Raw genomic sequence first — 27,633 nt, forward strand, 5'->3', positions numbered from 1 at the left:
GCTGCTTGTTTTCTATACCAATGGGTGAAGCTTGGTGGAATGTGTCCATTTTCATATATTTTGTTTTCTGAGAAAATAATATGGATGTCTTGCACAAGGGTGATATTTACTTGAAAGGCTGCAATCCTAAGCCTTATTAAATTCAATAGGACTTTTTTCTGAGTAGATATTGTTAGGATCGCAGTATAAGGCTTGCACAAGGGCTCCTGCTTACTTTTTCCCCTTTTTTTAAATTAAAAGCCCAATATGTGTCAAGGCTGGAGTCAGATGCAGGTCAGAATGAAAAGGCAGAAACAGTTGTCAGTGAAGTTGGCTATTTATTCAAGGAAATAGTATGCAACTCAGAACACTTCCCAGCAGCTCTTAGAGCAGTTGCCAAGACTGAGGGTTTCCCCTCCCTCTGCACTGTTCTAAGTTTCCACCCCTAGATGTTGCACAAGCCATCTCAAACTATCCCTACGCACCTCTGGTCACTGTTCTGTTCTCATTATCCTGTGCATTCTTGGAAGGGGAGGGGAACTTGTTGCAGTAGGAGAGGGAGACTCCCAGGATTCTTCAGCAAGCTCTTGACCCACCCCCCTGCTTCAACCTCTGAGTCTGAACTGCTGCCTACCACTATCTGCTGCCTACCTATCACTAAACCCTGTTGCCCCTTCAGCATCTGACACTTCCCACAATCTTCTCCCTCTGACTTCTCTGAGTTCCATCACCAATCTTCTGGCTCTGAGCTGTCCTCTTCTGGGGTTTCCCTTCAGGGTTCCCCAGCTGGTACCTACCACCACTCTTCTTCATTCAGCCAGTCCCTGACAATTTGTGTACTGTGATGAGGCTCCAAGGTAATCCAGTAGGGAGAGCGCCTGGTTGGGTACAGGTGCCTGAAGGCATCATAGTAGGCAGATTGAACAGTAGTGTCTAACTCTTGCTTGCCCATTTCTCCTGCTCTGGAGCAAAAAAGGCCTACAAGGAGAATTATTTTTTGGTGTGTTGGCCCTGTGGACTTCCCTTCTCCTTCCCAATCCCCCTTTTCTTTTGTTATGTCTTTCTGTTAGACTTCTCTATTCCACAAGCTCAGAGCAGATTAGTGTAATTTCCCCCAATGCATTGCTCAGGTTGCTGAAGATTTAGAAAGCTGCTTTCATACAAAGAACATGGGGTTACAGTAAATGTTATTTTTTTCTTTGTTTTATTAGTCTTTTATTAGCCTTTTATTAGTCTTTTCATCATATTTCAATCTTTGGGGAAGCAATATGTTTTCTTTTCAAAAGAATTGGACCCCTCATGTTGTTCATTTCTTTACAGTTCCATTTTTAACACAGTGAATTCATAGATTTGGGTTTCTTATTTCCAGCATATGCAGATGACAATCCAAGCTCTTCAGGATGAGCTTAGGATCCAGAGGGACCTGAACCAGCTTTTTCAGCAAGACAGCAGCAGTCGATCCAGTGAACACTTTGTGACAGAGCTTACAGAGGAGAACTTCCAACGGCTTCATGCAGAACATGAGCGCCAGGCCAAGGAACTTTTCTTGCTCCGCAAAACCTTGGAAGAAATGGAGCTGCGCATTGAGACGCAAAAACAGACCTTAAATGCTCGTGATGAGTCCATCAAAAAGTTGTTGGAAATGTTGCAGAGCAAGGGGCTGTCAGCAAAAGCAACAGAGGAGGATCATGAGCGGACAAGACGGTTGGCCGAGGCAGAAATGCATGTGCACCACTTGGAAACCTTGCTGGAGCAGAAGGAAAAGGAGAACAACTTGCTAAGGGAGGTGAGTTGGGATTCACCCATAGAGATTCAGTTCTACTGTCTAACCTTATTACTTGCAGTTCAGACTTCTCTCTTGTCAACCCATGTTTACCTGAAATAATTAGCTTTTAATAGTTTTGATTTTAATTAATTTCTTTTAAATTAATTTTAAAAAATTTTAGAAAAATATTTTTATTAAAGATTTTATTTGGTTACAAAAGTACAAACATAGTCTCTCTTTCCAGATCATAAAGTACTTTCTGCAGATTAGTTCTATTCGATGTGAGATGTTGATGTATACAGTATAAGGTTGGGGGAAAGAGAAGTGGGGAGGGTCTATTTAATTAAAAAGGATAAAAAAGGAAGAACAACAATTCAAAATATTACAAAAATACACAGTAACATATGAAAATATGCGTTAATGCAAAGTTACATATATATAATCAATTTCAGTTCATTTTCCTTCTGACACACCCTCCCTCTCAGCATCCTTATTCTCATCCGGGGTCCAAACACTCAGCTCACCCACAAAAGTCTCACAACAAGAAGAGTTTCTGGAAAACAGCAGGCCTCACCCTAGTCTCTCACTCTAGACTTGCTTTTTCTGGGCATTCCCAAGGTGCATGCTAATTCCTCAGGCTGCTCACAGCTATGTCCCATTCAGCTGCACTCTATATCCAATTTTAGGTGCAGCAGATTTATTGATTTTCTATCCCACCCCTCCAGATGCTTTACTGCTCCATGGCAGGGCTTGCTAGTTCACTTTCCATCCTTGGCATAAGCTTTGTAATTAAAAACTATAATGGTGGTATATAAAATGTATAGAGACTGGCAATTACTTAATTGCAGATTTGCTTGCTGTGTATGTTAGGGGTGGCTGAGCTGTGACCCTCCAGAAGTTTTTGGATTCCCATTTCCCATCAGCCCCAGTCAATATGGCCAATGGTTGGGAATGATAGGAGTTGTAGTCTAGCGACACATAATTCCATTTGGACCAAAGTGTGCTCAGTACAAGATCCAGTATATTCTTTGTGTGTGGATGTATGTGTGCAAACGACTTGGGTGTTTCTGGCAGTAATCTATATAAATAAAAATGTAAATGTCCGTTTGTACATAACCAAAAATCTCTGAAAGTGCTTGACTGATTGCCTTGAAAGTTTGACACAACATTGCATGTGAATATGTGAGCGTTTGCATATACTTAGATTATATAGATGTCACACCTGTGACAGGTAAAAGCATGATTTTGTGGGAAAATAGCGCCATCTGTTGGACGTCAAAGCAACAGATGCTATAGTACATTCTTTACTCCCAGGATGCCGCGGGGAACGTGGTGGCGTCGTTCCGACGCCAGCGTGCAGAGGGTACTGGGAGCGGGTGGCCGGCAGCTCCTTCTGGGAGAGCGAGGGTGGGATCCTCTCCCTCCGCCACCAGTGCCTCAGCTCTCCCCGCCACCCTCGACATGTCCATCTTCGCTAAGGACCTGCAGCTGGACCGCCTGCCACCTTGCCCACCGGAATCCGCCAGGCGAACCTGGCAGACCCCAACATGTCCATACGGTATGCTAGGGGGAGGGGGTCTCGGGGTGGAGGGTGACGTCACGTGGGGAGAATATGATGTCACCTGCCGGGGCAACAGAAAGAGGGGTGTCATTACGTCATGTGTCTGTCCTGGGAAACGGGGGCCCTGAGGGAGCCATAGCAACGTGTGGCAGGGGACAGCTAGTATAAAAATAGTAAAGCTCCTTCCACAACAGCTAGAAAGCTAACATTTGAAATGTTGGGCTTTGGAGATCCACACACTTCTAGACCTGGACTTGGGGAGAGGAGATTTGTACTAGCACCCAAGAGCATAAGTCTTAAATTGAGATCAGACATACATGGTTGGAACCTGGCCTTCATGTACCTTACAATCCTCTGATGGTGGAGGGAGAATCACCAGTGGCAGCCAGGAATGTGTGCTTGCAGAATGGAAAGCTGTATTTATTCTCTCTGTGTGTGTTGCTGCTATATATTAGTCTTGTGTGTTTGTGTGTAGTTTCATTAGAAAGCTGTAAATGAGCATCTACCTGTGTTTAGAAGAATAAGGAGAAATCTTGGCAGTAGTAATAAATGGTTGCTCTGCCATTTCCATGGAAACAGCCACTTTGCTATGAAGGGTATTTGAAGAAATCATTTGCTGCCTTGGTTGCATAGTCCAAAACACAGTATTTAAAGTGAAGAAGTATTGCACTTTAGAGTATTGTAATCTTTATCATTTTTTGATGTAAATAATTCATAAAGTAATAGCTAAATGTAGCTAAATAACTTTGGGCAATAAGCACTCCTCGTAAACAAAGAAGCATAATATTGGCTAGACAGTCACTGCCAGAAGGTAAAGTAGAGAGTGATGTGTGTGGTCTGATGAAGGAATAAAGGACTAGGTTGATACACTAGTATTCACAATTTCAGATTCAACTGAAAATTGAGCACAATAGACAGTTTTGTCATCCTAATATTTGTTAAACATAACTGTTGTTCTGTCCTATGATGGTCAGAGCTCCGCTGCATGTGTGCAAATTTTAGGTAGCTTGGTGAAGGAAATTTCAAGTAGGGCCTTTTGGGCAGGTATTGAAGGGTGAGTGGTAGGGATAATATATGAAGAAGGGTACTTCATATTAGCAAAATGCCAGTACCATGAGTTAGACGCAGCAAACAGGTGGTCAGTACAACTATCACAAAACCAAGTGGATGTTTCCTTGTTGCCTTGTGTGTCTCAACAGATGAGCTTCCATGGCAGAAGCTTCTGAATACTTTTCAATGGCAGCATAGGCATTAATTGAATCTGGGAAACAATTATCAATATATTAATGACACCACATTACTAAGAATTTTGGAAGCTCCAAATAAATATTGAACTTATTTTAGTAAGTTTCCTCTTCTAATTAACTCTTTTTTTGGGGGGGGGAGATACTTTGGTACAACCAGCATTAAGTCCAAAGGTTTGTCTTTCCTGCAGATGTATTCAGTGTCCAGAAGATGGTGGTGCATTACGGCCTCCCACCTTGTTGCTGTTGTTATATAGGAACTAGTGTATTTCAGCCCGTTCAATAACGGGCTCTAGAACATCCTGGAGCAGCGCTTCTCCGAACCCTGGGACCTGTCATTGCTGTCGGTGGCAAGGAGACATCCCAGGGTTCGGAGAAGCGCTTGTGCAGCGCTTCTCCGACCCCTGGGACCTGTCATTGCTGTCGGCGGCAAGGGGACAGGAACGGAGGAGGAGAAAGCGCTGCTTTCTCCTCCTCCGTTCCTCTCCCGCAGCCGCCGACAGCAAGGAGACCTCCCAGGGTTCGGAGAAGCACTTGCGCAGCGCTTCTCCGACCCCTGGGACCTGTCATTGCTGTCGGCGGCAAGGGGACAGGAACGGAGGAGGAGAAAGCGCTGCTTTCTCCTCCTCCGTTCCTCTCCCGCAGCCGCCGACAGCAAGGAGACCTCCCAGGGTTCGGAGAAGCGCTTGTGCAGCGCTTCTCCGACCCCTGGGACCTGTCATTGCTGTCGGCGGCAAGGGGACAGGAACGGAGGAGGAGAAAGCGCTGCTTTCTCCTCCTCCGTTCCTCTCCCGCAGCCGCCGACAGGAAGCAGACCTCCCAGGGTTCGGAGAAGCGCTTGTGCAGCGCTTCTCCGACCCCTGGGACCTGTCATTGCTGTCGGCGGCAAGGGGACAGGAACGGAGGAGGAGAAAGCGCTGCTTTCTCCTCCTCCGTTCCTCTCCCGCAGCCGCCGACAGGAAGCAGACCTCCCAGGGTTCGGAGAAGCGCTTGCGCAGCGCTTCTCCGAACCCTGGGACCCGTCCTTGCTGTCGGCGGCAGGGGGACAGGAACGGAGGAGCGCTTTCTCCTCCTTCCTTCCTCTCCCCCAGCCCCAGACAGGAAGGACGCGTGCACTCTCCCCCCCCCTGCCTCCTCCAACCGCCGCTCCTCTCACGGGCCAGGGAGGGTTGCGAGGAGGCCTTCGCCGGCCTCCACCCTCGCTTCCCTGACGTGCCCTGCAGTGAGGCGGTGTCCGGCAGGAGCGGCAGTTGGAGGAGGCAGAGGGGGGGGGAGAGTGCGCGCGCGCAGTCTCTGCTGTCCAATCCCTGTATCCCTGGGGCACATGCGCAGTGACCCAGGGACACACGGGACAGCTTGGACGCAGGGACAACTTGGACATTATTATATAGGATAGGATAATGTTTGACCTTGCTTAAGGAAAACACAGGTTTAGTGGGAAACTATCCTGTAGAATATGATTTGAAATGCCCTCCAAATATTTTAATGATTACTTTTATAATAAGGATCTATTCAATTTTACTGTCTCTTCTTTGTTGCTTGAAATTCTTTTAGAAGCTGTTCTTCTTGGGACAATTAATTATATTTTTAATTAGAGCTTTAATTATGGCTTAGCTCCTTCAATGCAAAGTCTGTTATCAAATTACAGGATTTTTATCTAGATTTTCTTTGTTCTGCAGTGCACCTTTGGGTTAGCTAGAAGTTCCTCACACATGGAATTTTGCAGCCTGAAAACAGAGCCTATTAATTATGTGGCAGATGCCAGAGCCTTCCATTTTTTATTCTTCAAGTGCGACATTATTGCTGCTTTCTTTACTCTGGTTAATAAATACAGTACAAATCATGAACTCCTATTTGTTCACATTCACCCAAGCTTACTGAAATGGGATGAGGAAATCTCAGTATTTATATGTATTTAAAATCTTTAGAAATTTTATATTGATAACCATTGTTGTTAGATTGCCACATAAGAAAGAAGGGACATCATGGAACTTCAATGCTTGTTCCAAGGAGTTAAAAAGGAGATAGGGCTTTCTGAAATAAGGGGCATCATTAAATTGCTGTGGATTGGGTGCTTCCTCACATTCCTCTCTCGACCCTTAAAATAAGCTGCTATTTAGTCTCTTCAAGCTACCTGCAAATTGCTAAATTGAAATACTGTAATACTTGGAATTGAAATGCTGCAGCTGGAGGAGGAGAGGATAGAGGGTGAAGAAAGAGCTGTGAGTGGAGGGGGGTCTTTTTCCCATCCTTTGGACCCTCTGGGAAACCCCCTGAGTTTTTTGGACCCTCCCTGAGGCTGAGAGGGTGTGCCAGAAAGAAAAGGAATGGATATTGATTTATATCTACATTAGTAACTTTGTATTAATGTAACATTTTTATATGTAACTGTGCATTTTTTAATATTTTAACTTCTCTGTTGTTGCTCCAGTTTTGTGTACACCACAGAAATATTTTTAATATTTTAAGTGGTATAGAAATTAAATAATCCATATTATAATTGTTCTCTTCTTAATGTAATGGCTTTGTTCATCATCATACAGCAAGACTGGACCAAAAAAAAGGGTTTGGCAAAGTTAGGATCATTGGTATAGTTGCTTTACACCTCTTACACCATTTGTTTTGACAGTCTAATTGACCTCTGAGCTGGAAATAAAGATATAACTGATTTCAGAATAACTCCAGTTTATCATGAAGCAAATTTTATTACTTTATAAAATTCTAAAAATATATATTAACATTGAATCAAAAACTTAAGTTTACCTTAATGTTTTCATGAAAACATTTGGATTAATCAGACACCACATTTTAAAAACATAAATTACATTTATGTATAGATAGACACTTTTCAAATGACAGTTGACCACTTGAACAGTAAAGGAAGCACTTTCAGAATTCCATCATTCTACAATATAATGCTGAGGACACATATATTCTACAGCTAACTGCTAAAAGCTTTCAATGATGGCACTGCTGCCATGATTTGTTATCATCTTTTCTATAGCAGATAGGACATCTGTCCATTTCTTTGTGTCTAGCTGAATAACCAGTGTGTGCTGAGCAACTCTTAAGTCTCTAGCTGTGTACAGCTGGGTATCTGGTTGTTTTGTTAGGGGCAAACAGAACTGCCATTGGGGAAAATATACATCCCACCAATTAGGCAAACCTTATTTGGCTATCGGGAAGCCCTGGAGGAGAAAACAGAAGGGAAAGCAAACAAATGAAAAAATGTGGATATGAAATGCTTGTGGTAAATAATGGAAGGAGTCCAATGTACCTCAGTAGTCTAGTAAGCATTTCCTCCAAAAAGAACACTGTAAATAAGAAAACAGTGTTGCAAGATTGCAGTATGAAAGAGTTACTTCCTATATCAAGATAAAGCCACCAAGGTAAAATTTACTTCTGGAGTACAATGAACCCCTGTAGTGTTTTGTAAAGTTTGGTTTTTTTTAAACACACAGGAATGAACAGAAGCAGTATAAAAGCAGTATAAAACCTTACTCCAGTGCTCCTGAAATGTTGTAGCCATACATACACAAAGTGAAATTTATGGTACCGACAAAATGCTAAGTTATTTTCCACATCCTATTTTTAGAAGTTGCTGGGGAGAGAATTGACCCCATCTAGTCCAGGCTTTCAGTAGTTTCAGCATCCCATTCATTTCTTTAAGGATACGTCAGACTGCTGATAGGGCTTAAAAGTCAACACAAATCAGCTGGTGATAACTTTGAGACATGCTAGGATCAACTGCACTCTAGATTTTCCAATAAAATGCTTTCATACTGGAAACACTAGTGTTATTTCACAGTTACAAAATCTAATAATAAAAATGAAAGCCAAAATAAAGGAATGTAGCAGAACAGACAGATTACATGGAAGGGTGCTTCCTGATTTCTGTTGTTGCCAGGTTTGGTGTCATGGGCGATCAGAGGTGATGTCCTTTGCTACTGATGACACTTTTGTGTTCTGCTTCTTTTTGGAGATTCCTTTAGTCCAGGCATCCCCAAACTTCAGCCCTCCAAATGTTTTGGACTACAGTTCCCATCATCCCTGACCACTGGTTGTGTTAGCTAGGGATCATGGGAATTGTAGGCCAAAACATCTGGAGGGCCGCAGTTTGGGGATGCCTGCAGTTTAGTCATTGCAGGTAGCAAATGGAGGGGGGCTTTGCTATGCTGCTCAGTTTGGCCCAACTGCTGCAGGATTGCAGACAAGCAGGCCACATTCCTGCCCTTGCTAATAAATGTTGCATGGTCCCTACAGAGCTAGTAGCTGGTGTGCTACTCCCTAGCCCAGGCTTCCCCAAACTGCGGCCCTCCAGATGTTTTGGCCTACAACTCCCATGATCCCTAGCTAACAGGACCAGTGGTCGGGGAAGATGGGAATTGTAGTCCAAAAATCTGGAGGGCCGAAGTTTGGGGATGCCTGCCCTAGCCATCTGTGGCAATGGTGCTGACAATAAGGTGTCTGGGCCTAATTGCCAGAATTTCTGACACCTTGCACTGTCTTAAACCCTTGCTTCCTTAACTCCTGTGTATTATGTGTGGAAGATTATTATGAAAAACTGAAGAAAATGCAGTATAGTTGGCTTGTACTCTGTAAAATACATATAAGAATTGGTTCTCTGGCACCATGCAGCCCTGCATTCAGCTTTTTTTATGCTAGAAGTGCTTATTCTGTGCTCACTTTTACATCCATTGCATGTTGACTGTTTTGATGAACAGCCTAGTGAACGTTCTCTCATCCCTTGCTGTATCTCTGGAGAAAGCTGTCGTCATCAGTAACTAGGTGGTTGCTACTCTGGGCATGTAGGAGTATTATTGGCACAGATGCTTTATCAGCTTGTTAAGTACATACCAGATTGTTGCTGTTATTTATTAATCCTCTTTTTAAAAAGTATTTTTATCCTTCTACCAGAAGATAAAGTTTGACAAGACCATATAAGGAATCATCTGGCTGAAAGGTATTGGGGTTTTTAAGTTGCTTCAGCTGCCTGCTGTTGAGTGTTAGTCGTTGGAAAGGCAGATGATTAATAACTATTTCACTTGTGTGTAGATTTATTTCAGTGGACTGTAGATGTCTGTTATTTGATGTCATCCAAAATAGTTGGATAATGTTGCTCATACTCTTTTGAGTGAAGTCTGTTGTGCTTAGCCTTCTTGTATTTCTTTCTGTACAGGAAATGCATCGTCGTTTTGAAAATGCACCCGATTCTGCCAAGACTAAAGCTTTGCAGACTGTTATAGAGATGAAGGTAAGAATTCTACAGTTACAGTACATGAAAGAGGAGGTGCCTATTCAGAGCAAAGGGCATAATATTTCTTGTTCTTTTGCTGTTCAGGTTTTTAAATTTAACCATAAGCAGCACACTGTGGTATATTAAACCATAGACATTCATTGACTACACAGGAGATAGGATTTCTACAAAGAAGTTGATGAGCAGAATGAGTTGAGCACCCCTGTCCTTTCCATCTCGCTTGAGACCAAAGCTGCAACACCTTTTCATCCAGCCAGATTATGGAAAATGCTATTTGCTCTTCCAACTACTGGTGGAATATTTTCAGAGTGTTGGGGCTTCAAGTTTCAACACATGGAAGATTCTCACTTCTTGTCTTTCTTCATTGACTGACAGTGTTTTGTAGGAGGGCCTGTTTTTTGTTTTGCCAAATTAGGGTGCTTTCACGATTTATGAAAAAGACTAATTTGCCCATTGTTCACTGTGTCTGAAGGATTCTAAGATCTCTTCCATGGAGCGTGGACTCCGAGATTTGGAAGAAGAGATCCAGATGCTGAAGTCAAATGGAGCCCTCAGTACAGAGGAACGAGAGGAGGAAATGAAACAAATGGAGGTGTATCGTAGCCATTCCAAATTCATGAAAAACAAGGTAATGTGTGAACACTATCTGTTAGGCAATGATATACTCCTCTAAGAAACTAATTAAACCAACTAATCACAAAGCAGATGAGGCACTTGCATTCCACCCTTTCTACTAGTGTATATATACACACATGCAAATAGTTGAAATGGAGTTCCCTCATGATAATGAAATAAAGTTAACTCTTTTTCATAATTTGAGTATTGCTCTTCAAACAGTAGTAATTTTTATTTCATAAACTGATGCAGAAGCACCATTCAGTCTGTTCTTGGGGAAACTAATCACAATTAAATGCAACACAAAAGGGCAGTAGACCTCAAAAGACCTGATTATTATTTTTAAAGGAGATCCAGTTATTGATCGACTGCATAATAATCAAAAACATTCTGCATAGTCTTTCAAATTTATATATTTTATTTTCAGCAGTGTTTGATACTTGGCTCTTTAGGCTGGTAATTTTTTCTCAAATTGTTCTAAATTACCACAGTTTGTCTCATTACCAAAGAACCGGTGGTGTGTTCGAGATAATGACATGCCATTTTTTTTGTTATATGTGCAATATTTCCTGTATGCAGCTTAGGAAGAAGTGTTTTATTTTAGAGATCTTGCATTTTTGCCAGGACGGAGGATTTGGCAAGTGTTGAATCTGCTGGCTGTTTTTTTGCTACGATTTGCCTCTGTGCAGACTGAGGACATTTGACAGGAAAACATTCCAATATAAAAGTAAAAGAATAATAATGTCGTGGCAGGTAGAGCAACTGAAGGAAGAGCTAAATGCCAAAGAGGCTCAAGGAGAGGAGCTGAAAAAGAGAGTGACTTCTCTCCAGACTGAGGTCTCTGCCGTAAGATTGACTTCTCTGTGTGCAGTGCCGCTTACTTGGGCTCTGCTGGCTTTCCGGGTAGCTTACTTTGCTTACCTTGCACTCTGCGACTGTGAAAAGCACTATAACTAATTATAAATCTGCATCTGTCTTTAGCTTACTTATGGTTGATATAAGTAACATCACAATCTATAATCTACTTCAAACACCCAATTTTCATGACTTGAGCTAAGGTGTCATGCTATATTCTTAGATTCTTTCAAAGTGCTTTAGATGTGTCTAAGATGCATGTACTGAGCTCTTGAAAATGCACAGTAAAATGTTATGACTTTGATTGTATTCCACACTATATTTTGTCAGGCTGTGTATTTTCATAAACATTGTGTGAGATTAGGAGCAGAAATGGAGACCTTGTTATGTCCTCATTTCCTGTCCTGCCTTGAAGTATGTGCTGCACATTTAATCTTAAAACATGTCTGGATTGCAAGTTTTTTGACTTGTTGATGTATTTGGCTTCAATTTCTAGGATGAAATGAAATAATATCTTTATGATAGACTCAACAGAGAAAATATTTTTCTACCTGAAAACTGAGCTGTGATCTTACCCTGATTACAATGCTTCTTTCTAATTGGAGATTGTTGCTGTATTTAATTAAATCTGATTTGAAGATTGTATAAGTGTATACATCTTTTTTAATGGGCTACCATGAAGCATCAGTATATGAAAATATTTTGCAATTAATGAAAAAATAATTATTTTGGCAAAAATACACAGCTCCCAATGTCCCTCTAAATCTGTGCTGTAGGGTCCCACAGGGGGCGAGGAAACAGTTGGAAATTGCTTCTCTCCATGTTTTATTCATGGAAGTCTCACAGTCATCTGAGCGACACTGTTTAACACAATCTTAAGTCCTTGTACTAAAGTTAAAAGAATAGAAGCTTTGCCTGCAAGTTCATAATCTAATACAGACAATGACCTGGCTTTTACTTAACACTAAGTCATAGTTTGTTCAACAAATCATAGCTTGGTCTGCAAAGTTTGGTTTGTTTGCTCATTGCTCTTGTCTGATGCCTTTGCAGCTTGGTGAGTTTCTGAGGTGGCCAAACAAACCATGGTTAAAAAGGGTACTGGGTTCACATGCCATACCAATGGTTAAAACAAACCAATCTTCATGAGCCGGCAACAAACCATGACTTCAGAACATGGTTAGTTGGTGGTAAGCAAACCATAGTTCCACAGAACTAAATGGCCGTCTGTTTCCATTGAGACATGGCAGGCACTCACTATCTGTGCTTTTGGGGAGCAAATACAGGTTTGCTTCATCCCTCTAGAAACGTTTGTTGAAACAATCTCTGTTTGAAGTGTTACTTTAAAAACAGTGCAAATCTTCAGTTGTTTTTGTACTGTTTGAAAAATTATTGTTAGGTTTTTATGATGTGTCTGTCAATTGCCTTGAGACATATGTAAACGCGATTAATTAATAGTTAGGCTGCTGGGCAGAGTATGGATGATCAAACAAATCATAACTAAATCATAGATTCTTCATGGTTTAAAGTTATGTGCAAACCAAACCTATAATTAATATAAATAATGTTTATAAGACAAAATGGGGGAAGAAGGGAGCCTTGGCATTACTGTTGGAAAAAAGGATCGATAATTTGCTCAAAGCCTTGAGAGTACTCAAGAGTGAAGTCAATATAGTTACCAGCTAATGTTTAAAGTACTACCTGGGAAATACACTGAAGTTCCCTCAATTTTCAAATGCATATTTTTTCACATCTTTGCTGAAATATTTTCCTCCATCAAACATAATTGCAACACAGAGAAACACAGGTAGTAGGAATGCAGGCCAGAAACAAAATGATATTGGCACTCTTCAACAAAGCAGAACAGCTCCTTTTTAAAATCAATGTTTTTTGCTTCTGCCATTCACTACAAAGTGCTTTTAAAAGCTCTTAGGCAATAACTGATTGGCTTACTATTTGGCCTATTATTTGTTCTTTCACTTCTTGGTTCATCAGCAATTGTTGGGCCTCTGCCTGAAGTTGAATGTAGTAGTGGAATAATATGCATATTGGCTACAATCCAGTTCTATTTTCATTTTACAACATTATTTTAAGACTGTACTTGCACATGCGCATGCGCTCAGTGAAGTTTACTGTCCTTTCTGATTTCCTGAGCCAGCTTGGTGCCATGCCTTTGTGATAGCTGGAAATATTTCCGTAAATAGTTCTATTTCCTTTGACAGATTAATGTACAGTTTGATAACCTGTATTTTTCTCTTTGGTTCCTCCTTTAGATTGGTCAGGTGAAACAGGAGCTGTCACGCAAAGACACAGAGCTGTTGGCCTTACAGACAAAATTGGAAACCCTCACAAACCAGTTTTCCGATAGCAAGCAACACATTGATGTTCTGAAGGAGTCCCTCACAGCTAAAGAGCAGAGAGCTGCCATCCTGCAAACAGAGGTGAAGGGCACAATCTTGAATTATTGCTGTTTGTTAACTATAAGGGGGCATTTTGAATTCAGGGATAAAATACAGAAATGTAATGCTAAGGAGCTCTTGAACATGGTATGACAACTTTGCTCTGTTTGGAGAAGTCTAAGCCTGATTTCTATGTATCAGAAATCAGTGTGTGACAGTTAAGTTTTTCACCTTAATTTCCACTGTAACAACTGCTGCATTAAAGAGGTAAGTTAATTCCCCTTCTTATAAGCACATAGAAAACTTCAGGCACTTAGCAAATTTTACTTAATAGAACTTAAGCATTGCAGAAAAGGAGATAAATGAGGTTAATAGCATAATAAACTTTATAAATTGCTGCTATTACAATTCTCAAATATTGATTATTGATGCTGAACTGAGAAACCCCAATTAGTTCATAATTGTCTGAATCGGCAAGGCTAAAATTGGGCAGCAAATAAAAAGTGAGCTGGACCCCCAAAATGAAAGGGGCTCAAAGGAAGGGATATTTACTCCCAAATTTTCCTTTCTAACCTTTCACAATTATCAAAGAAAAATAATAATTCATTCCACAAGATCTCCAACTTGATGAAAGGACTTGATAATTCATATGCCCAAAATATATACATTGCAACTTTTGCAACAATTTTGATTAAACATAATTTACTATCATGAAAGCAATGTAATAATTACATCAAATGCAAACAATTGCAGGTGAAAGTTACATGGACATATTATCAAAATCCTAAATTAAACAATAATTTGTTTGGCTCATATCTGAGCATACTATAAGCTTCAATGTTAAAAACAGCACTTGCTGTGAATACAACTTCTTTAACATCTTATTGTTACTGGCATTCAGAGGCAAATTATTTCAGGAAGTTCTATTTGGCTGTCTTGGCTTATTGATGATTGCTATGACAGACCAGGAGTTCATCTGTGCCTTAAAAAAACAAAAACAAAAGTTGTCTAAGCTAGTGGCTAGTGGCTATACTTATAACCTGTGTAGTAGGGATGCGGGTGGCGCTGTGGTCTAAATCACTGAGCCCCTTGGGCTTGCTGATCAGAAGGTCAGCAGTTTGAATCCCCGTAGCTGGGTGAGCTCCCGTTGCTCTGTCCCAGCTCCTTCAAAAGCACACCAGTGAATTAGATAAATAGGTACCACTGCGCCAGGAAGGTAAACGGCATTTCCATGCGCTCTGGTTTCTGTCACGGTGTTCCATTGCACCAGAAGCGGTTTAGTTATGCTGACCACATGACCCGGAAAGCTGTCTGTGGACAAATGCCGGACTCCTCAGCCTGAAAGCGAGATGAGCACCGCAACCCCATAGTCACCTTTGACTGGTCCTAACTGTCCAGGGGTCCTTTACCTTTTACCTTATCCTGTGCAGTGATTTTCTGTAAGTGAAATTATACTTCCTTTTGTCTGTTCTGAACCCACTGCTGATCAGTTTTATTAGGTGACTTGAGTTTGAATATTGTAAGAGGAATAAAACATCTCTATCAACACTCTCCTCGGAACTGTTTCCTTAATCATTTTCCCTTAAAAAAAACCACTTCTAACCTTTCCTCATAGAGAAAGTTCTTTAATCCCATGATCATTTTGCTTGCTCATTTTTTGTAACTTTTGCCTCTTTTCTGTTGCTGCACACTGCATTGCTGTTCTTAGTGAACTGCGACCATGACGACCCCAATATCTTTCCTGGGTAGTTGTAGCCTCTTCAGACTCCAATCATCATAAGGGGAAGTTAGGGGTGTTTTGGCCAGATGGGCATCAGTTTGCATTTCGTGGCACTGAATCTCATTTGCTGTTTTGTTGCTCATTCACCCAAGTTGGAGAGATCTTTCTACAGCTCTTCTATATGTTTGGATCTCACCATTTTGAACACTATGGTGTCATCCACAAACTTGTCAAGTCCTGACTAGGTCATTTGTGAATACAGTAAGCCTGCAGTTTATGCACATTTAACTTGTGCGCATTCAGCTTTACATGCTTGGGATTTTTTTAAATGGAAAGCGGGCAGGCATCCGGGGAAAAAGACTTTGGCAATCCCAGCCACATTTGCACTCAATGTGTTTTGACTATACAAAGTTTTGGCTTTAGGCATGATCCCCAGAACATAACCCCAGCATAAGTTGTGAGCTTACTGTAAAAAACAAACAAAAACAAAAACAAAAAACCTGGTTCTGTTACAGCTCCTTGGAAAAACTCAATTAGCTGCCACTCTCCAATGTGCCCATTTCCTGTTCTTTAACTAGATGCAAATCCATAAAATATGTCCTGTTATCAGACTTGATTAACTCAGTCCCCAGTTAACAAGGGTTTGCTAAGCAACTTCAGAGTCTATTTTCAAATCCTGGTAGAAAGTTATAGATACAAACAGAAGGGAAAAGCTAGCATTCCAGTGGCTTGGAATGGTTTGGTTACATTATTGTTATCTGCTCATATTGGTGCATTTGAATATATTTGTTATGCTTACAGCCTAAATGTATGTTCTGCAGACCATACTTTCTGAAAATAGCAGTCCTGTTCTATAGACCACGCCTTCTGAAATGCATATATTTAAAGGTGTGCTAACTTCTTAAAATGTTGAACTATGCAACTCCTTTTGTTCAATCATAATTAACATAGTCTGGAAGGTTTTCAAGTGTAAGCATATAGAGCTGTTCTTGATGAACACGTAGTTTTATTGCTTCTATTTGGATAAATAAATACGTTAGCCATAAGAGGGCGCCAGTGTATTGGTCATTCTAACACAGTACTGCATATTAGTTCCTGATGTTCATCAGAATGAACTAACTAGTTAATGGCAGATGTTTATATTAAGAGGAAGATGAAAAAGTATGGCATAATTTATATGAATATTTCAAGCTTCATCAGAAAGCTTTTTATTAGTGAGTATTTTCTTAACCATGGACAATAAAATTGGAGTTAACCTCGTGCTCTGTATTAACAAAATTGTTGAGTGATATGGCTTCCTCAATAACTCTTCTATTTTGCATTTGTTACAGAAGAGTTGTTAAAAGTATAAACATTATAGAGTGCTTCTTTAAATTTTGTTTTATACCCTGTCTCAAAATACCATAATGCTTGACTTACAGTACTCAGTGCATTGCCCTTATAAATATTTGACTGACATAACACTCAGTAATATTACAATAGACTGTTCTACTGGATTACAATTTAGCATCCTTTTCTGGATTGCTTTAGAGAGAAGGCAGGGCAATCTTTAGGCAATGCAGGAGTGAGGAACTGGCAACCCACAGACCAGTCCTGTGCACAAAAACCTTTCAGACCCAATTGCCAACCTCTCCTCTGAGCTCTCTGCCACTCTTCTCAGCCAATGGCAGGCCAGCAAAGATGTCCTCTTCTAAAACAGCTGTTTGGACCAGCTGTAGATAAAGCAGGTTAGAAGCACCTGTCTGAACCTTCCCAATTTCCAGTGCTTGCAGTTCTCCAACCACCTCGTGTTTCAGGTACTGCTTGAAATGTTGGTGTCACAGTGGCCTGGGTGGGCTACTTCAGAGTAACGACTCCACACAGCTCTGCATTTTATTCTTTTATTGGTGCTGTGTATTTACAGTGCTAAAGGCAGTGCTATTTACAGAGATTGACACATCTTATCCGTCTTCTTCAGTACCTCCGAATGGAGGTTGGTGCGTTCTCCTCCAGCATAAAAGCTTGGGGAGACCCAGCCTCTTCCCCCGACGTTTCCTGCGCAATTCCGGAGTCGGTGGGATTGGCCTTCCCCCCTTGCTCCCCCCTTCCTGTCCCACCTTGGGCAGTGGCTCTGCTACCTTGCCTGAGCCTCGGACACCACTTCCTGCTTCTCCACTTGAGTCGGAACTCTCCCTTCTTTCCCCAGCGCTCGGAGATGGGCTGGATCTCAAGATGGGAGGGACCTCCCGATATTCCCTGTCCCTCACAGTTGGTTCAAAGGCTTCTCCTCTTGCCTTTCCCATTTCCACAGTGAGACCAAAATGTATGATAAAGGTAGTAAGGTAGCTGTATAGGACACCTGCAAAATGCAGTACAGTGATGGAACTTCTGTAAATGTGTTTGTTCAGTGGCACCATGGTGAGGAACATAATTACTAGCAGACCTTCCCCCTGCACCCTCTTATATCTAGTTCAAATTGGGCTGTGTCATAAAACTTTTTGGGCCTCTGAGCTGGTATCAAATACTTATTTCTACTAGTTGCATTATATATTTGTAGAGAGAATATGAACTCAATCATAGTTGTCAGCCAGGTGCTATTGTCATTGTCCAAGAAAGAAATGTGCATCCTGTGTACTGAATTTCATTTCTCTTAGCCTAGTTTTGTTAATGAGCTGAACGTATTGCTTCAGTGGCCATAAAACTGGCACCTATAATAAGCATGAAATGATCTTAAAAATTGGTGCTCTGAGAATTAAGATTTCCTGTCTTTCTGTCATGTGGATATTTGTACCCTGAAAGTTAGAAGGAAGTTAGAGCAGAAGAAAGGAATCTAACCCAAAACACAATCTGACAGTATTAACAAATGCTCACGTTAAATCATTTAAAAGAATAATCCATGTATACATTCACTGAACTTTTTTTAGTCAATAACACTGTAGCAGGACACTTTTTTTTTTTACTAGAGTGCATGACCAACAGATAGTATTAATAAATGATGCATACTCTTTGCCAGGGATGTGGGTGGCGCTGTGGTTTAAACCACAGAGCCTAGGGCTTGCCGATCAGAAGGTCGGCGGTTCGAATCCCCGCGATGGGGTAAGCTCCCATTGTTCGGTCCCAGCTCCTGCCAACCTAGCAGTTCGAAAGCACGTCAAAGTGCAAGTAGATTAATAGGTACTGCTCCGGCGGGAAGGTAAATGGCATTTCCGTGCGCTGCTCTGGTATCACCAGAAGAGGCTTAGTCATGCTGGCCACATGACAGGAAGCTGTCTGCGGACAAACGCTGGCTCCCTCGGCCAGTAAAGTGAGATGAGCACGCAACCCCAGAGTCGTCCGCAACTGGGCCAAACGGTCATGGGTCCCTTTACCTTTACTCTTTGCCAAGGAAACCAAATGTATGTGCTGTGTGTGTCTAATATGCTGCTGAATGTGTTTAGTTTAATCAATCAATCCACAAGCAAGCTCTAGATTTTGCCAAAAGTTCCAATTACTCTAAGGACTGGAGTGATTGAAAATCACAAAAGTAGAAAGTGGAAGGTTGCCAATTTATAACACATTACCAGTAGACTGATAGTTGGTATCAAATAGGAATTGTTTCCTAGTAGCCAAAACCCAGGGTTGACAAGTCTGTAGACTCAAAAAGGCCCAAAGAGCTGCTTTTGGGAAGTTTCTTATTTTTTATATGGTTTTATATGTTCAATAATAACCTACCATGCAGCAGCTTGCTTATTTCTTATGCTCCATAATAGCAAAGTCATCACAGAGGACAGTCACATTTTTTTCAAAATGAAAGAATTCAATGTTTGTTGAGCACACATACCTAGTCTATAAGCCTATTTAAATTGTTATAACAATAGTCATTCAGTGTATAGAACTGACCACAAGTTATACATGGTGGTATCCCAATCAATAATTTCATGGGGTCTGAAAATATAAAGAGGGGGCAGCTATACACCATTGCTAAATGGTACCCCTGGGTATTGCCACCTTGATCTTTATTTAGGAACTGTTGTAGGAACATGAGTGTTGGGAGTTAGGAGGGAGAAGCCTCACTCTTACCAGAATAACACTCCAAATTCCAAGCTCTTTTTTAAAAATGATGTGCCTGTATTTTTCAGCCTTTTCTCTACAGTTATGCAGGCATGAAATATTTGTTTTCTTTGTTGAAAAGTGTAACATATTTGAGGCAACTGTTCAACTCTGATGCATGTAACAAATAACTCTGGGTTTTTTTGTTTTTAGTAAAAGCATGAAGCTAGGGAGATACCACTATCTTTAATTGTCCACAGACATGTTGATATAAGAAATTTGCTTTAAAACTGTTCAGTTATTTTAAAGATCTACCATGGAAACCTGGTACATCTATCTTCTCTATTTAAAGCATCTGAATCCAAGGCTTGGCAGTTGACATCTGTAATACTGGGTCTGAAATGCAAAATGACCTTGTGTTGGGATTGTTTATCCTAAGGGCAGGTAGGTGGAGAGGATGTTGAGGTTAGTTTCAATATGCAAAGGAATCTTTATAAATAGTTGTAGAAACTTAAAATATTTTTGTAAATAAAGCAAAATAAAAAGCAACATTTATTTTGGAATAAAATGCTTCATCCATATACAATTTTATTACTATCCCACTGAGTCCTTTTGCTTGGCTCAGCATTGGCAAGCATATGGCTAATTCAGTCTCTTGAAATATGGGTCTCCACCACCACCGTAATGTCTAAGTTACTTGGTCCTTTGACCTTCCCTGTACCAACCCAGTGCCAAATGAGGAAATTTGTATGCAATAGAAAACTGAATCTAACACCCAAGAGGTTTGTTATTTACCTTGACTTTACTAAGCTATTTGAGGCTCTTACCATGTAAGAATTTATATGTATTCCACATGATTTTCATATTTTGCAGTTCTGATCCTCTGTACACTTAGTATGGGAACAGTTTTCAGACACCTACTAGGGACATTTTGACATGCATTGCTTGTCTTATTGAAAACTCAGAACACAGATTTATCAACAAATGGTTTTTTTTTTTGCCTGAAATAGTCATTAGAGAACACAAAAAGGACAAAGTGAGACAAACAACAATCTGACTTTTCTCCTGAACTGAGTTCTCTAGTTGGCTGAACTGCAACAATGGCACATAAGCTTAGAGGTCAGAACAGACAGAACTCTGGGTTTAGTTTATTAATATTAGCTTACCTGATTTCTCAGTATTCTCACTTGAAGCACATCAGGATAGTGTTGAGGAGAGGGAGTTGGAATGCATATAAGAACAAATAAGAACAGTTGAAAAATCTCATGCAACAGAAAATGGGGGAGGGGGGAATTTGCTCCATAAGATGCACTCGCTCCATAAGACACACAGACACCCCCCTTACTTTTTAGGAGAAAAAAAGTGTGTCTTATGGAGCAAAAAATACGGTACACGCCACTCGCCATTACCTTACTGTCTAGGCAAGCTCCCTCCGCAGCCCTGTGCCCTGTCTCGGGCAGTTGGAGCAGCAGCAGGGCCTCACCCCTCTCTGCTTCTTAAGCCCCCTTGTCTGATGTGGTGGCATGCAAACACCTGATGGCGCCTCTTTAATGGCAACTCCAACTGCTCTCATCCTTCATGCCCCTCCTTGAGCATGGAGAGAGCAGAGGGGCAGATGGATGAGTTTGCACAGGCATAACTCTCCCTGGGGCTGTTGCTGGCTTTCCAGACTCTGAGACCTCCTGCAACTCTTCCTCCACATCCTTTCCCCCTTGTGTTTGCCACCCAGTCTCCTCCTCCTCTGCTGGCAATTGCCTTACAGGTGGCTTAGAACCCCACAAATCACTGGGCCATTTCCCTGGATCCTCTTCCTCCCCACTTGCCTCCTCTGCTCATTCCTCAGGTTCCTGCCCATCCCTGACAGATATAAACGAACCGCTCTGTCCTTCCTTGGTCAGTGGAGGATCCTGGAGGAGTTCCATCAGCCATAAATATTTTTAGGCCATGCTGCTGCTCTGTAATTAAACATAAATCAATATCATAAAAGAAAGAAGGCCAAATTTTGGTTAAAATAACTTTCCTAGTCAAAACTAGGAAGGCTGTTTCTTTGGAATAGTTTTTTGAGTACTGAGAAAGTTACACAATGACTTTGTTGAAGTTGGCACTAAATCTGCTTGCCACAGAACTTGAGTGTTGGCATTCTGTGTGAGGCATCCATAAAATGTGTTGCTATGTATAAGCAAGTGCATAATTTCTGCCCGCAAGAACAGGGTTAACATGATGTCTCTGTGCCTTGCCAGCTCTTAACAAACTTTGCTGAAAGTACATTCTGTAGTTTCTAAGATGAGACTTCATACAAAAATAAAACCAGGAGTTTTAGCCATCCCAAATATTAAATCAATATTGAGTTCAAAGGGACTCACCAACTAGAAAGTAGTGGATTATATTGCCATTGCAGATATGGATGTTTATTCATATACAGTTATACCTTTACTTACGAATGTTTCTACTTACAAATGGAGCTCTGTCTGCCATCTTGGATGCGGTTTAGATAGGATTTTTTCTACTTACGAATTTTTAGATAGGGTTGCTTCTACTTACGAATTTTTTCTCCCAATGCATTCCTATGGGATTCGACTTACAATTTTTTCGACTTACAAATGTGCGTTCGGAACGCATTAAATTCGTAAGTAGAGGTACCACTGTACTTAAATTGACTTATTTCATTGGAATTAGGTATAAATTAAAATGCTGGTTTAGGGGAAGGGAAAATAATTCCTAACAATGAAAATGATTCCCCCCCCCTTTAGGATCCAAAGTATGCTTGATATAAAGTTCTGGACATTCCCTCTATAAGGCACCAAGTGTTTCAAACCCGAGACCCTGGTAGCAGGGCTCTGGCGACTAACTCCCTAGATACTAAGGGCAATTTGGAGATTAACTGTTGTTCTGCAGCACAGCTGTTGCAGGTGGTTAGAGGGTGTGCTACAACTTTCAGGGCCAACAGTTCCAGGAAACCACAGGAGGGCAGAGTGTTCCATCCTGCTTACAGGCATCTGGGTGGCCACTATGGGAACAAGATGCTGGATTGCATGGGCCCTTGGCCTGATCCAGAAGGCTTTCCTTATGTAAGGGACAGTGTTGCAAGTTGCCCGGCTTTCTTCATATGCCTGCTTTATTTAACAAGGCTGCTTACTTTGAGCAACTCATCACTCAGTGCTGGTTTGACTGCTACAGAATGTCCAGAAGCCAGCATGGATGTGTAGGACAGCTGACACACCTTAATTTTTATTATTATTATTTGGAGAAGATAAATGGTAGCTGTTAATCGTGTTCCATTCTCCTGGACAGATGGTCCACCTTGATAGGTGGGTTTTTCAGGAAGCTGGATCAGCATCTTAATTTCTCAAGGCATCAACCAACCTTGAGTGCCTTTGAAGTAGGTTTTTTAAAAATAATAATAATCAAATATTACTTAGGTTTGGCCCCCAGACCAGCCTTCAGATCAGCTGGGAACAGACTGAAGAATATGGTGGTGGAGAAATACATGTTTTTCATAGCCAGGAAAGAACCTGCTCTCCATTTGGGCAAATTGATTACAGTATTTGTAATTATGGCTGATGCCTCCTAATATTTCTAACAAAGGAAGTTTTATTTCTGGACCTGGTCTCATTTCTTAAGGCAAATTAATGCTTGATTTGGCCAATTAGGATCCTTATAAAAAAAAGGAGGAACATCCCATTAAAGGAAAAACCTAGGGCATCAGCTGCAGTTAACCATTGTCTAATTAAACAGCTTTTCTGTATTTTGAATTGACCAAGTTTCCTTTAACATCTTGAGCTTGCACAGAGGGAGCCAAAGATTCAGAATGCAGCCAGCTTACTCACCGTGACTGATGGCCTTGTAATGAATTCAGCTAATAAGCACCAAATCTGATACTGTCAAATAGGATTAACACCCAAGTTTAGCTAGCTTGAACTGTTTCTGAAAGCCAAACCGATAAGGGTCAGTGGGTTTCTTTCGGGATCATGAATGGCCTGGTGTTGTCACTCTTACTCTGCAGTGGTCTTCCAGATTGTTCTTTTCTTTCTGGTGGCCATCTTGCCTAGTCAGAATTAGTGTTCAAACTGTTCTCATTCCTGCTACCACCACCCCTTTGACTTTGGAACATACAGAGGATGAGAACACGGAACAAAGAATTCTGAAAATTATCAGAGCTGCTAGAGTCTTTGTGAACTCTACATTATGTCACTTCAATTCTGCTGTTTGCTTTAATCCTTGTTCTCTGAAATGTCAATACAAACTTGGTGGGAGGGCATACTGACTACTAGATAGGGATGCACAGTAGTGTCATCTTTTTTCCTTTTTTTGTGGTGGGGTGTTGCATTTCCATCTTGGACTTGATACAGTAATATCATTTGCCCACACTCATTCCACGTTAGCCTCGTCTCTCCCATTCATTTTTCCCCACTGTCAAAATGCAACCTGCAAGCTTCTTGGATCAGGGACTTAACATTTTGCTTAGGTTGTAAAGCACTATGTACAGTGGTGGACACACCTACATGAATTTATGTGGGGTTATGTGCTCTCATGCTTTTTTCAATGATATCTTAAAATAAAATAAAAAAGCCCACTTGCCAGCTGCTTTGAGTGTTTAGAATTAATTTAGATTAGAGTGTTTAGGTCCATTATTAGTAATGGCATGTTTATTTATTAGAATCGTTGACGGCCATAATTTTTTTTCCTGAATCCTAATACTTCAAACATCCCTTTCAGTATGAGTCTGACCCATATGCTCACTCAGCTGTGAGGTTAGAACTTGTGTGCTGAAGCAGCCTACAGAGATATCTATATATCTACCGGTATATAGATACACATTTTGCTGAACTTATTCTGCAACTTGCCATGTAGGTGATGTTTGGGGAGACAAAAGGGAGGGAACATGTATTATTTACTTATTTATCTTTAATCTCCCAGGAAAATGTACACAGATCAAAGGGGGGTGGATCACAGGAGTTGAAGTTGTGAAAGCCAGGTGGTTCAAAAGACACAGGAGTAACGATATTTGGAGCTGCTTCTCGCATTATGTTTTTTACACCAGGATATACACTGGTACCTCTACTTACGAATTTAATGCGTTCCGAACACACATTTGTAAGTCGAAAAAAATTGTAAGTCGAATCCCATAGGAATGCATTGGGATAAAAAATTCATAAGTCGAAGCAACCCTATCTAAAAATTCGTAAGTAGAAAAAATCCTATCTAAACCGCATCCAAGATGGCGGACTGAGCTCCATTTGTAAGTAGAAAAATTCGTAAGTAGATTTATTTGTAAGTAGAGGTACCACTGTATACCATAGTGCAAAATATCTGTGTTTGGATTATGTTAATGGCATATTAACATAATGGCATATTAACATATTTTTACCTCTTTTTACTTTTTTAATAGCATATTTAGATTTAAATTGTCAGCAAAATACTGTATAGGGAAGCATAGGACTTGTCCATTTCAGATTAGCCTTTGAAAAGTGGCAGGCACAATGTATTCAAAGCTTGCATATACCGGTATTTACCAAGCACAATGTATTCAAAGCTTGGATATATGTTGTATTTGGTAGTCCATGATGAAATACAAAAAGTTAGATGAAACATATCCCTAAAGCAATGTATTTATTATTATTATTATTATTATTATTATTATTATTATTATTATTATTATTTGTATTTCATGCTTGCCCTTCACCAGAAGGTTCCGGGGCAGGTTACAGATGATAAAAACACAATTAAAACAGTAAAAAACGCACCCACATATAAACCGCAAATCAGTAATTCATAAAACACATTATAGAGAAGCCACCTAAATCAGTTTTTTAGTTTCTAAAGATCAGGGTAAAGAGCTGTGTCTTCAGCTACCAACTGCTTAATCAACCAGATAACAGGTCAGCTGTTTTATTGGACAGTGCAAATCTGCTTTTTCAACTGCTTTCTCAGTAAACTGCTTTTTTAATTTAAAAAAGTGGTTCAGCGCTCTTACTATTTACCTTTACAGTTCAGCATCTACTTTCTACTATAAATTTAGCATTTTTGATACAAGATTTATGTTTGATGGGAAGTAGAGAGAAATAAACTTGTGAGTTGAATCTGGTAATACAGTTCAATTCTTTGTCAGCAGAGTTTTCCATTGCTTAAAGGCTGTCTTGCTTGAAGGTAGTTGGAAGTCTTGTTTCTTTGACTGATTTCAGGTGGATGCTCTCCGGTTACGTCTAGAAGAGAAAGAGACCATGTTGAATAAAAAGACTAAGCAAATTCAGGAGATAGCTGACGAGAAAGGAACTCAAGCTGGGGAGATTCATGATCTCAAAGATATGCTGGATGTGAAAGAACGCAAGGTTAATGTTCTTCAGAAAAAGGTAGGTCAGACAGGTATACAAAGTTCTGCACTCCAACTGTGGTAATACTGCTAGCTACAAAAGTCTTGTTTACTGAGGCTTGTGGTTCAGTGTTCTGTTGCAGTGGGAGGTAATGATAAACCTGAACACAGTTTTATAATTAGCAGAAAAGCAAGACTCTGTTGACCAAAAGATATTTCTCTGTGTTTCTAATGCTACATTAGACTTTGCAATGACTAGAATGTTAAATCTCATATGTACTCTCTTGTATAGCAAGTGGTGGAGTCTGCATAAGTTCCTGGAATGACTATGTGATTGATACGAACAAATAATATGATAGGGGAAGTGACGGTTGGTGATTAAACCTGTTCTTCATACGCTTGTGCAATCACACACGTGGGTCCTGTAGCTATGCAGAGCAATTTCTGGCTACATTCTAGATCTTTAGCTATGGAAGTGTTGTCCCATAACTCCTCTTCTTGAGCCCCACCCCCCGGCCCCGAATCTGGATGTGCCTGAAGGAGCAAGGTGAGTACTTTCCTGCTCAGTTCTGTCATAACCATCATGACTGCAGCAGATTTGAGAAGGTTGGTTTCTTTTTCCTCCTGGAAAAATGAGTGCATTATTAAGAATGCCTTTAGCTGCTTTTTCATTTTTTCCGCCAACCGCTCAAGATGTCTAAGCGAGGACGTGGTGGTTCATCTGGTGCGAAATTTCGCTTCTTCCTTGGTCTCCCTGTGGGAGCTGTTATAAACTGCGCAGACAACACTGGGGCCAAAAATCTATACATCATCTCTGTGAAAGGGATTAAGGGGCGCCTGAATAGGCTGCCAGCTGCTGGCATGGAAGACATGGTAATGGCTACTGTCAAGAAAGGCAAACCAGAGTTCAGGAAGGAAGTGCATCCGGCAGTTGTGATTCGTCAACAGAAATCGTCTCGGAGAAAAGATGGGGTGTTCTTGTACTTTGAAGACAATGCGGGGGTCATTGTAAACAACAAAGGGGAAATGAAATGCTCTTTGACCCAGGATCGCCTCCAACACTGGCAGCATTGCATAAACCTGTCTTGTAAAAGTCCAATAAAAAAGTGGTTGTACCAAAAAGAAAAGAAAAGAAAAAGAATGCCTTTAGTCTACTCTCATTTCAAAATAGATAGGCTTCACCTAACAATTTTCTTTTTTGATAACTTAAGTTTCACACACTACAAATGATGACAGTCTGTGCCATCTGGGCGAAGAGCACAAGTAGACTCATTCATGTGTGGCCAGAAGTTTGCATAACAGTAATATGGCCTTTCCCAACTTGATGCCTTCCTTCTGTTTTGGACTGGAGCTCCCAGCAAGCTCAGTATGGCAGCCTTTTGTGTGTGGCTCAGAACTTTTGAGGTGCACCTTGCAGGGGTGGCAGTGGACTTTTCTGAGCCCCTGTAGAGAAGCACCTCAGAAGCTGCTTGTAGGATGCATTCCCACAGTAGGGCGTGTCACTTAAGGACGGATTTGATTTGGTTTTTTTGCGAATTTGCTCAATGAGGGGTTCTAAAAATATGTTATTGCACATAAGGAATCCAAATCTGCAATTATTTTTATGATTGATTATTAGCTTGGTAAATTGAGATCTGTTTGAAATACACTAAAAAAAGCCAAAAACTCGCATTTTGAAGCAAAGTTAAAGTTTTTAATCATTTTATACATGCGAATATATAAAGAAATTTTGTTTCCAGCTGTAACAACATATCATTACTTTATCTTATAACGTCCTATTATAGTTAAAAAATAAAAAATAAAAATAAATGAACAACTTCAAGGGCTGGTGTCACATGATCATGTATCTGCTGAGGGCCCACATCTGAGCAGGAGAGCCACTGGCAGAAGCCCCCTGGACCATGCTCGTCAAAAGAAGTGTAC

The 27,633-nt window shown here is 40.8% G+C and overlaps 2 protein-coding genes across 15 annotated transcripts in view; both read left to right on the forward strand.

Moving 5' to 3' along the window:
- The window catches only part of ERC1 (ELKS/RAB6-interacting/CAST family member 1), a 172,634-nt gene that overhangs the window by 20,413 nt on the left and 124,588 nt on the right, over positions 1 to 27,633 (forward strand). For 8 of the 14 annotated variants that reach the window (XM_035127943.3, XM_088652360.1, XM_088652367.1 and 5 more), the window contains exons 3-8: positions 1,349 to 1,765; positions 9,729 to 9,803; positions 10,279 to 10,434; positions 11,175 to 11,258; positions 13,547 to 13,714; positions 25,583 to 25,750. In XM_035127943.3, the coding sequence (XP_034983834.3) occupies positions 1,349 to 1,765; positions 9,729 to 9,803; positions 10,279 to 10,434; positions 11,175 to 11,258; positions 13,547 to 13,714; positions 25,583 to 25,750 (1,068 nt within the window). The remainder of the gene's footprint in view (positions 1 to 1,348; positions 1,766 to 9,728; positions 9,804 to 10,278; positions 10,435 to 11,174; positions 11,259 to 13,546; positions 13,715 to 25,582; positions 25,751 to 27,633) is intronic. The other 6 variants (XR_015945907.1, XM_035127945.3, XM_088652364.1 and 3 more) reach the window with 1 other exon arrangement.
- Positions 26,363 to 26,714, forward strand: LOC148684642 (large ribosomal subunit protein uL14-like). The gene is made up of 2 exons (XM_088652383.1): positions 26,363 to 26,575; positions 26,644 to 26,714. Exons 1-2 carry the CDS (start codon positions 26,404 to 26,406, stop codon positions 26,697 to 26,699), a joined length of 228 nt encoding a protein of 75 aa, XP_088508509.1. The 5' UTR covers positions 26,363 to 26,403; the 3' UTR covers positions 26,700 to 26,714.

Source organism: Zootoca vivipara, chromosome 9 (assembly GCF_965207765.1).
Source record: "Zootoca vivipara chromosome 9, rZooViv2.hap1.1, whole genome shotgun sequence".
Taxonomy (NCBI): Eukaryota; Metazoa; Chordata; class Lepidosauria; order Squamata; family Lacertidae; genus Zootoca; species Zootoca vivipara.

Coding starts and splice junctions, on each gene's coding strand:
- LOC148684642 (XM_088652383.1), top strand. CDS start 26,404: ATGTCTAAGCGAGGACGTGGTGGTTCATCTGGTGCGAAATTTCGCTTC. Junction 26,576..26,643: donor GCTGCCAGCTGCTGGCATGG/AAGACATGGTAA, acceptor CATCCGGCAGTT/GTGATTCGTCAACAGAAATC.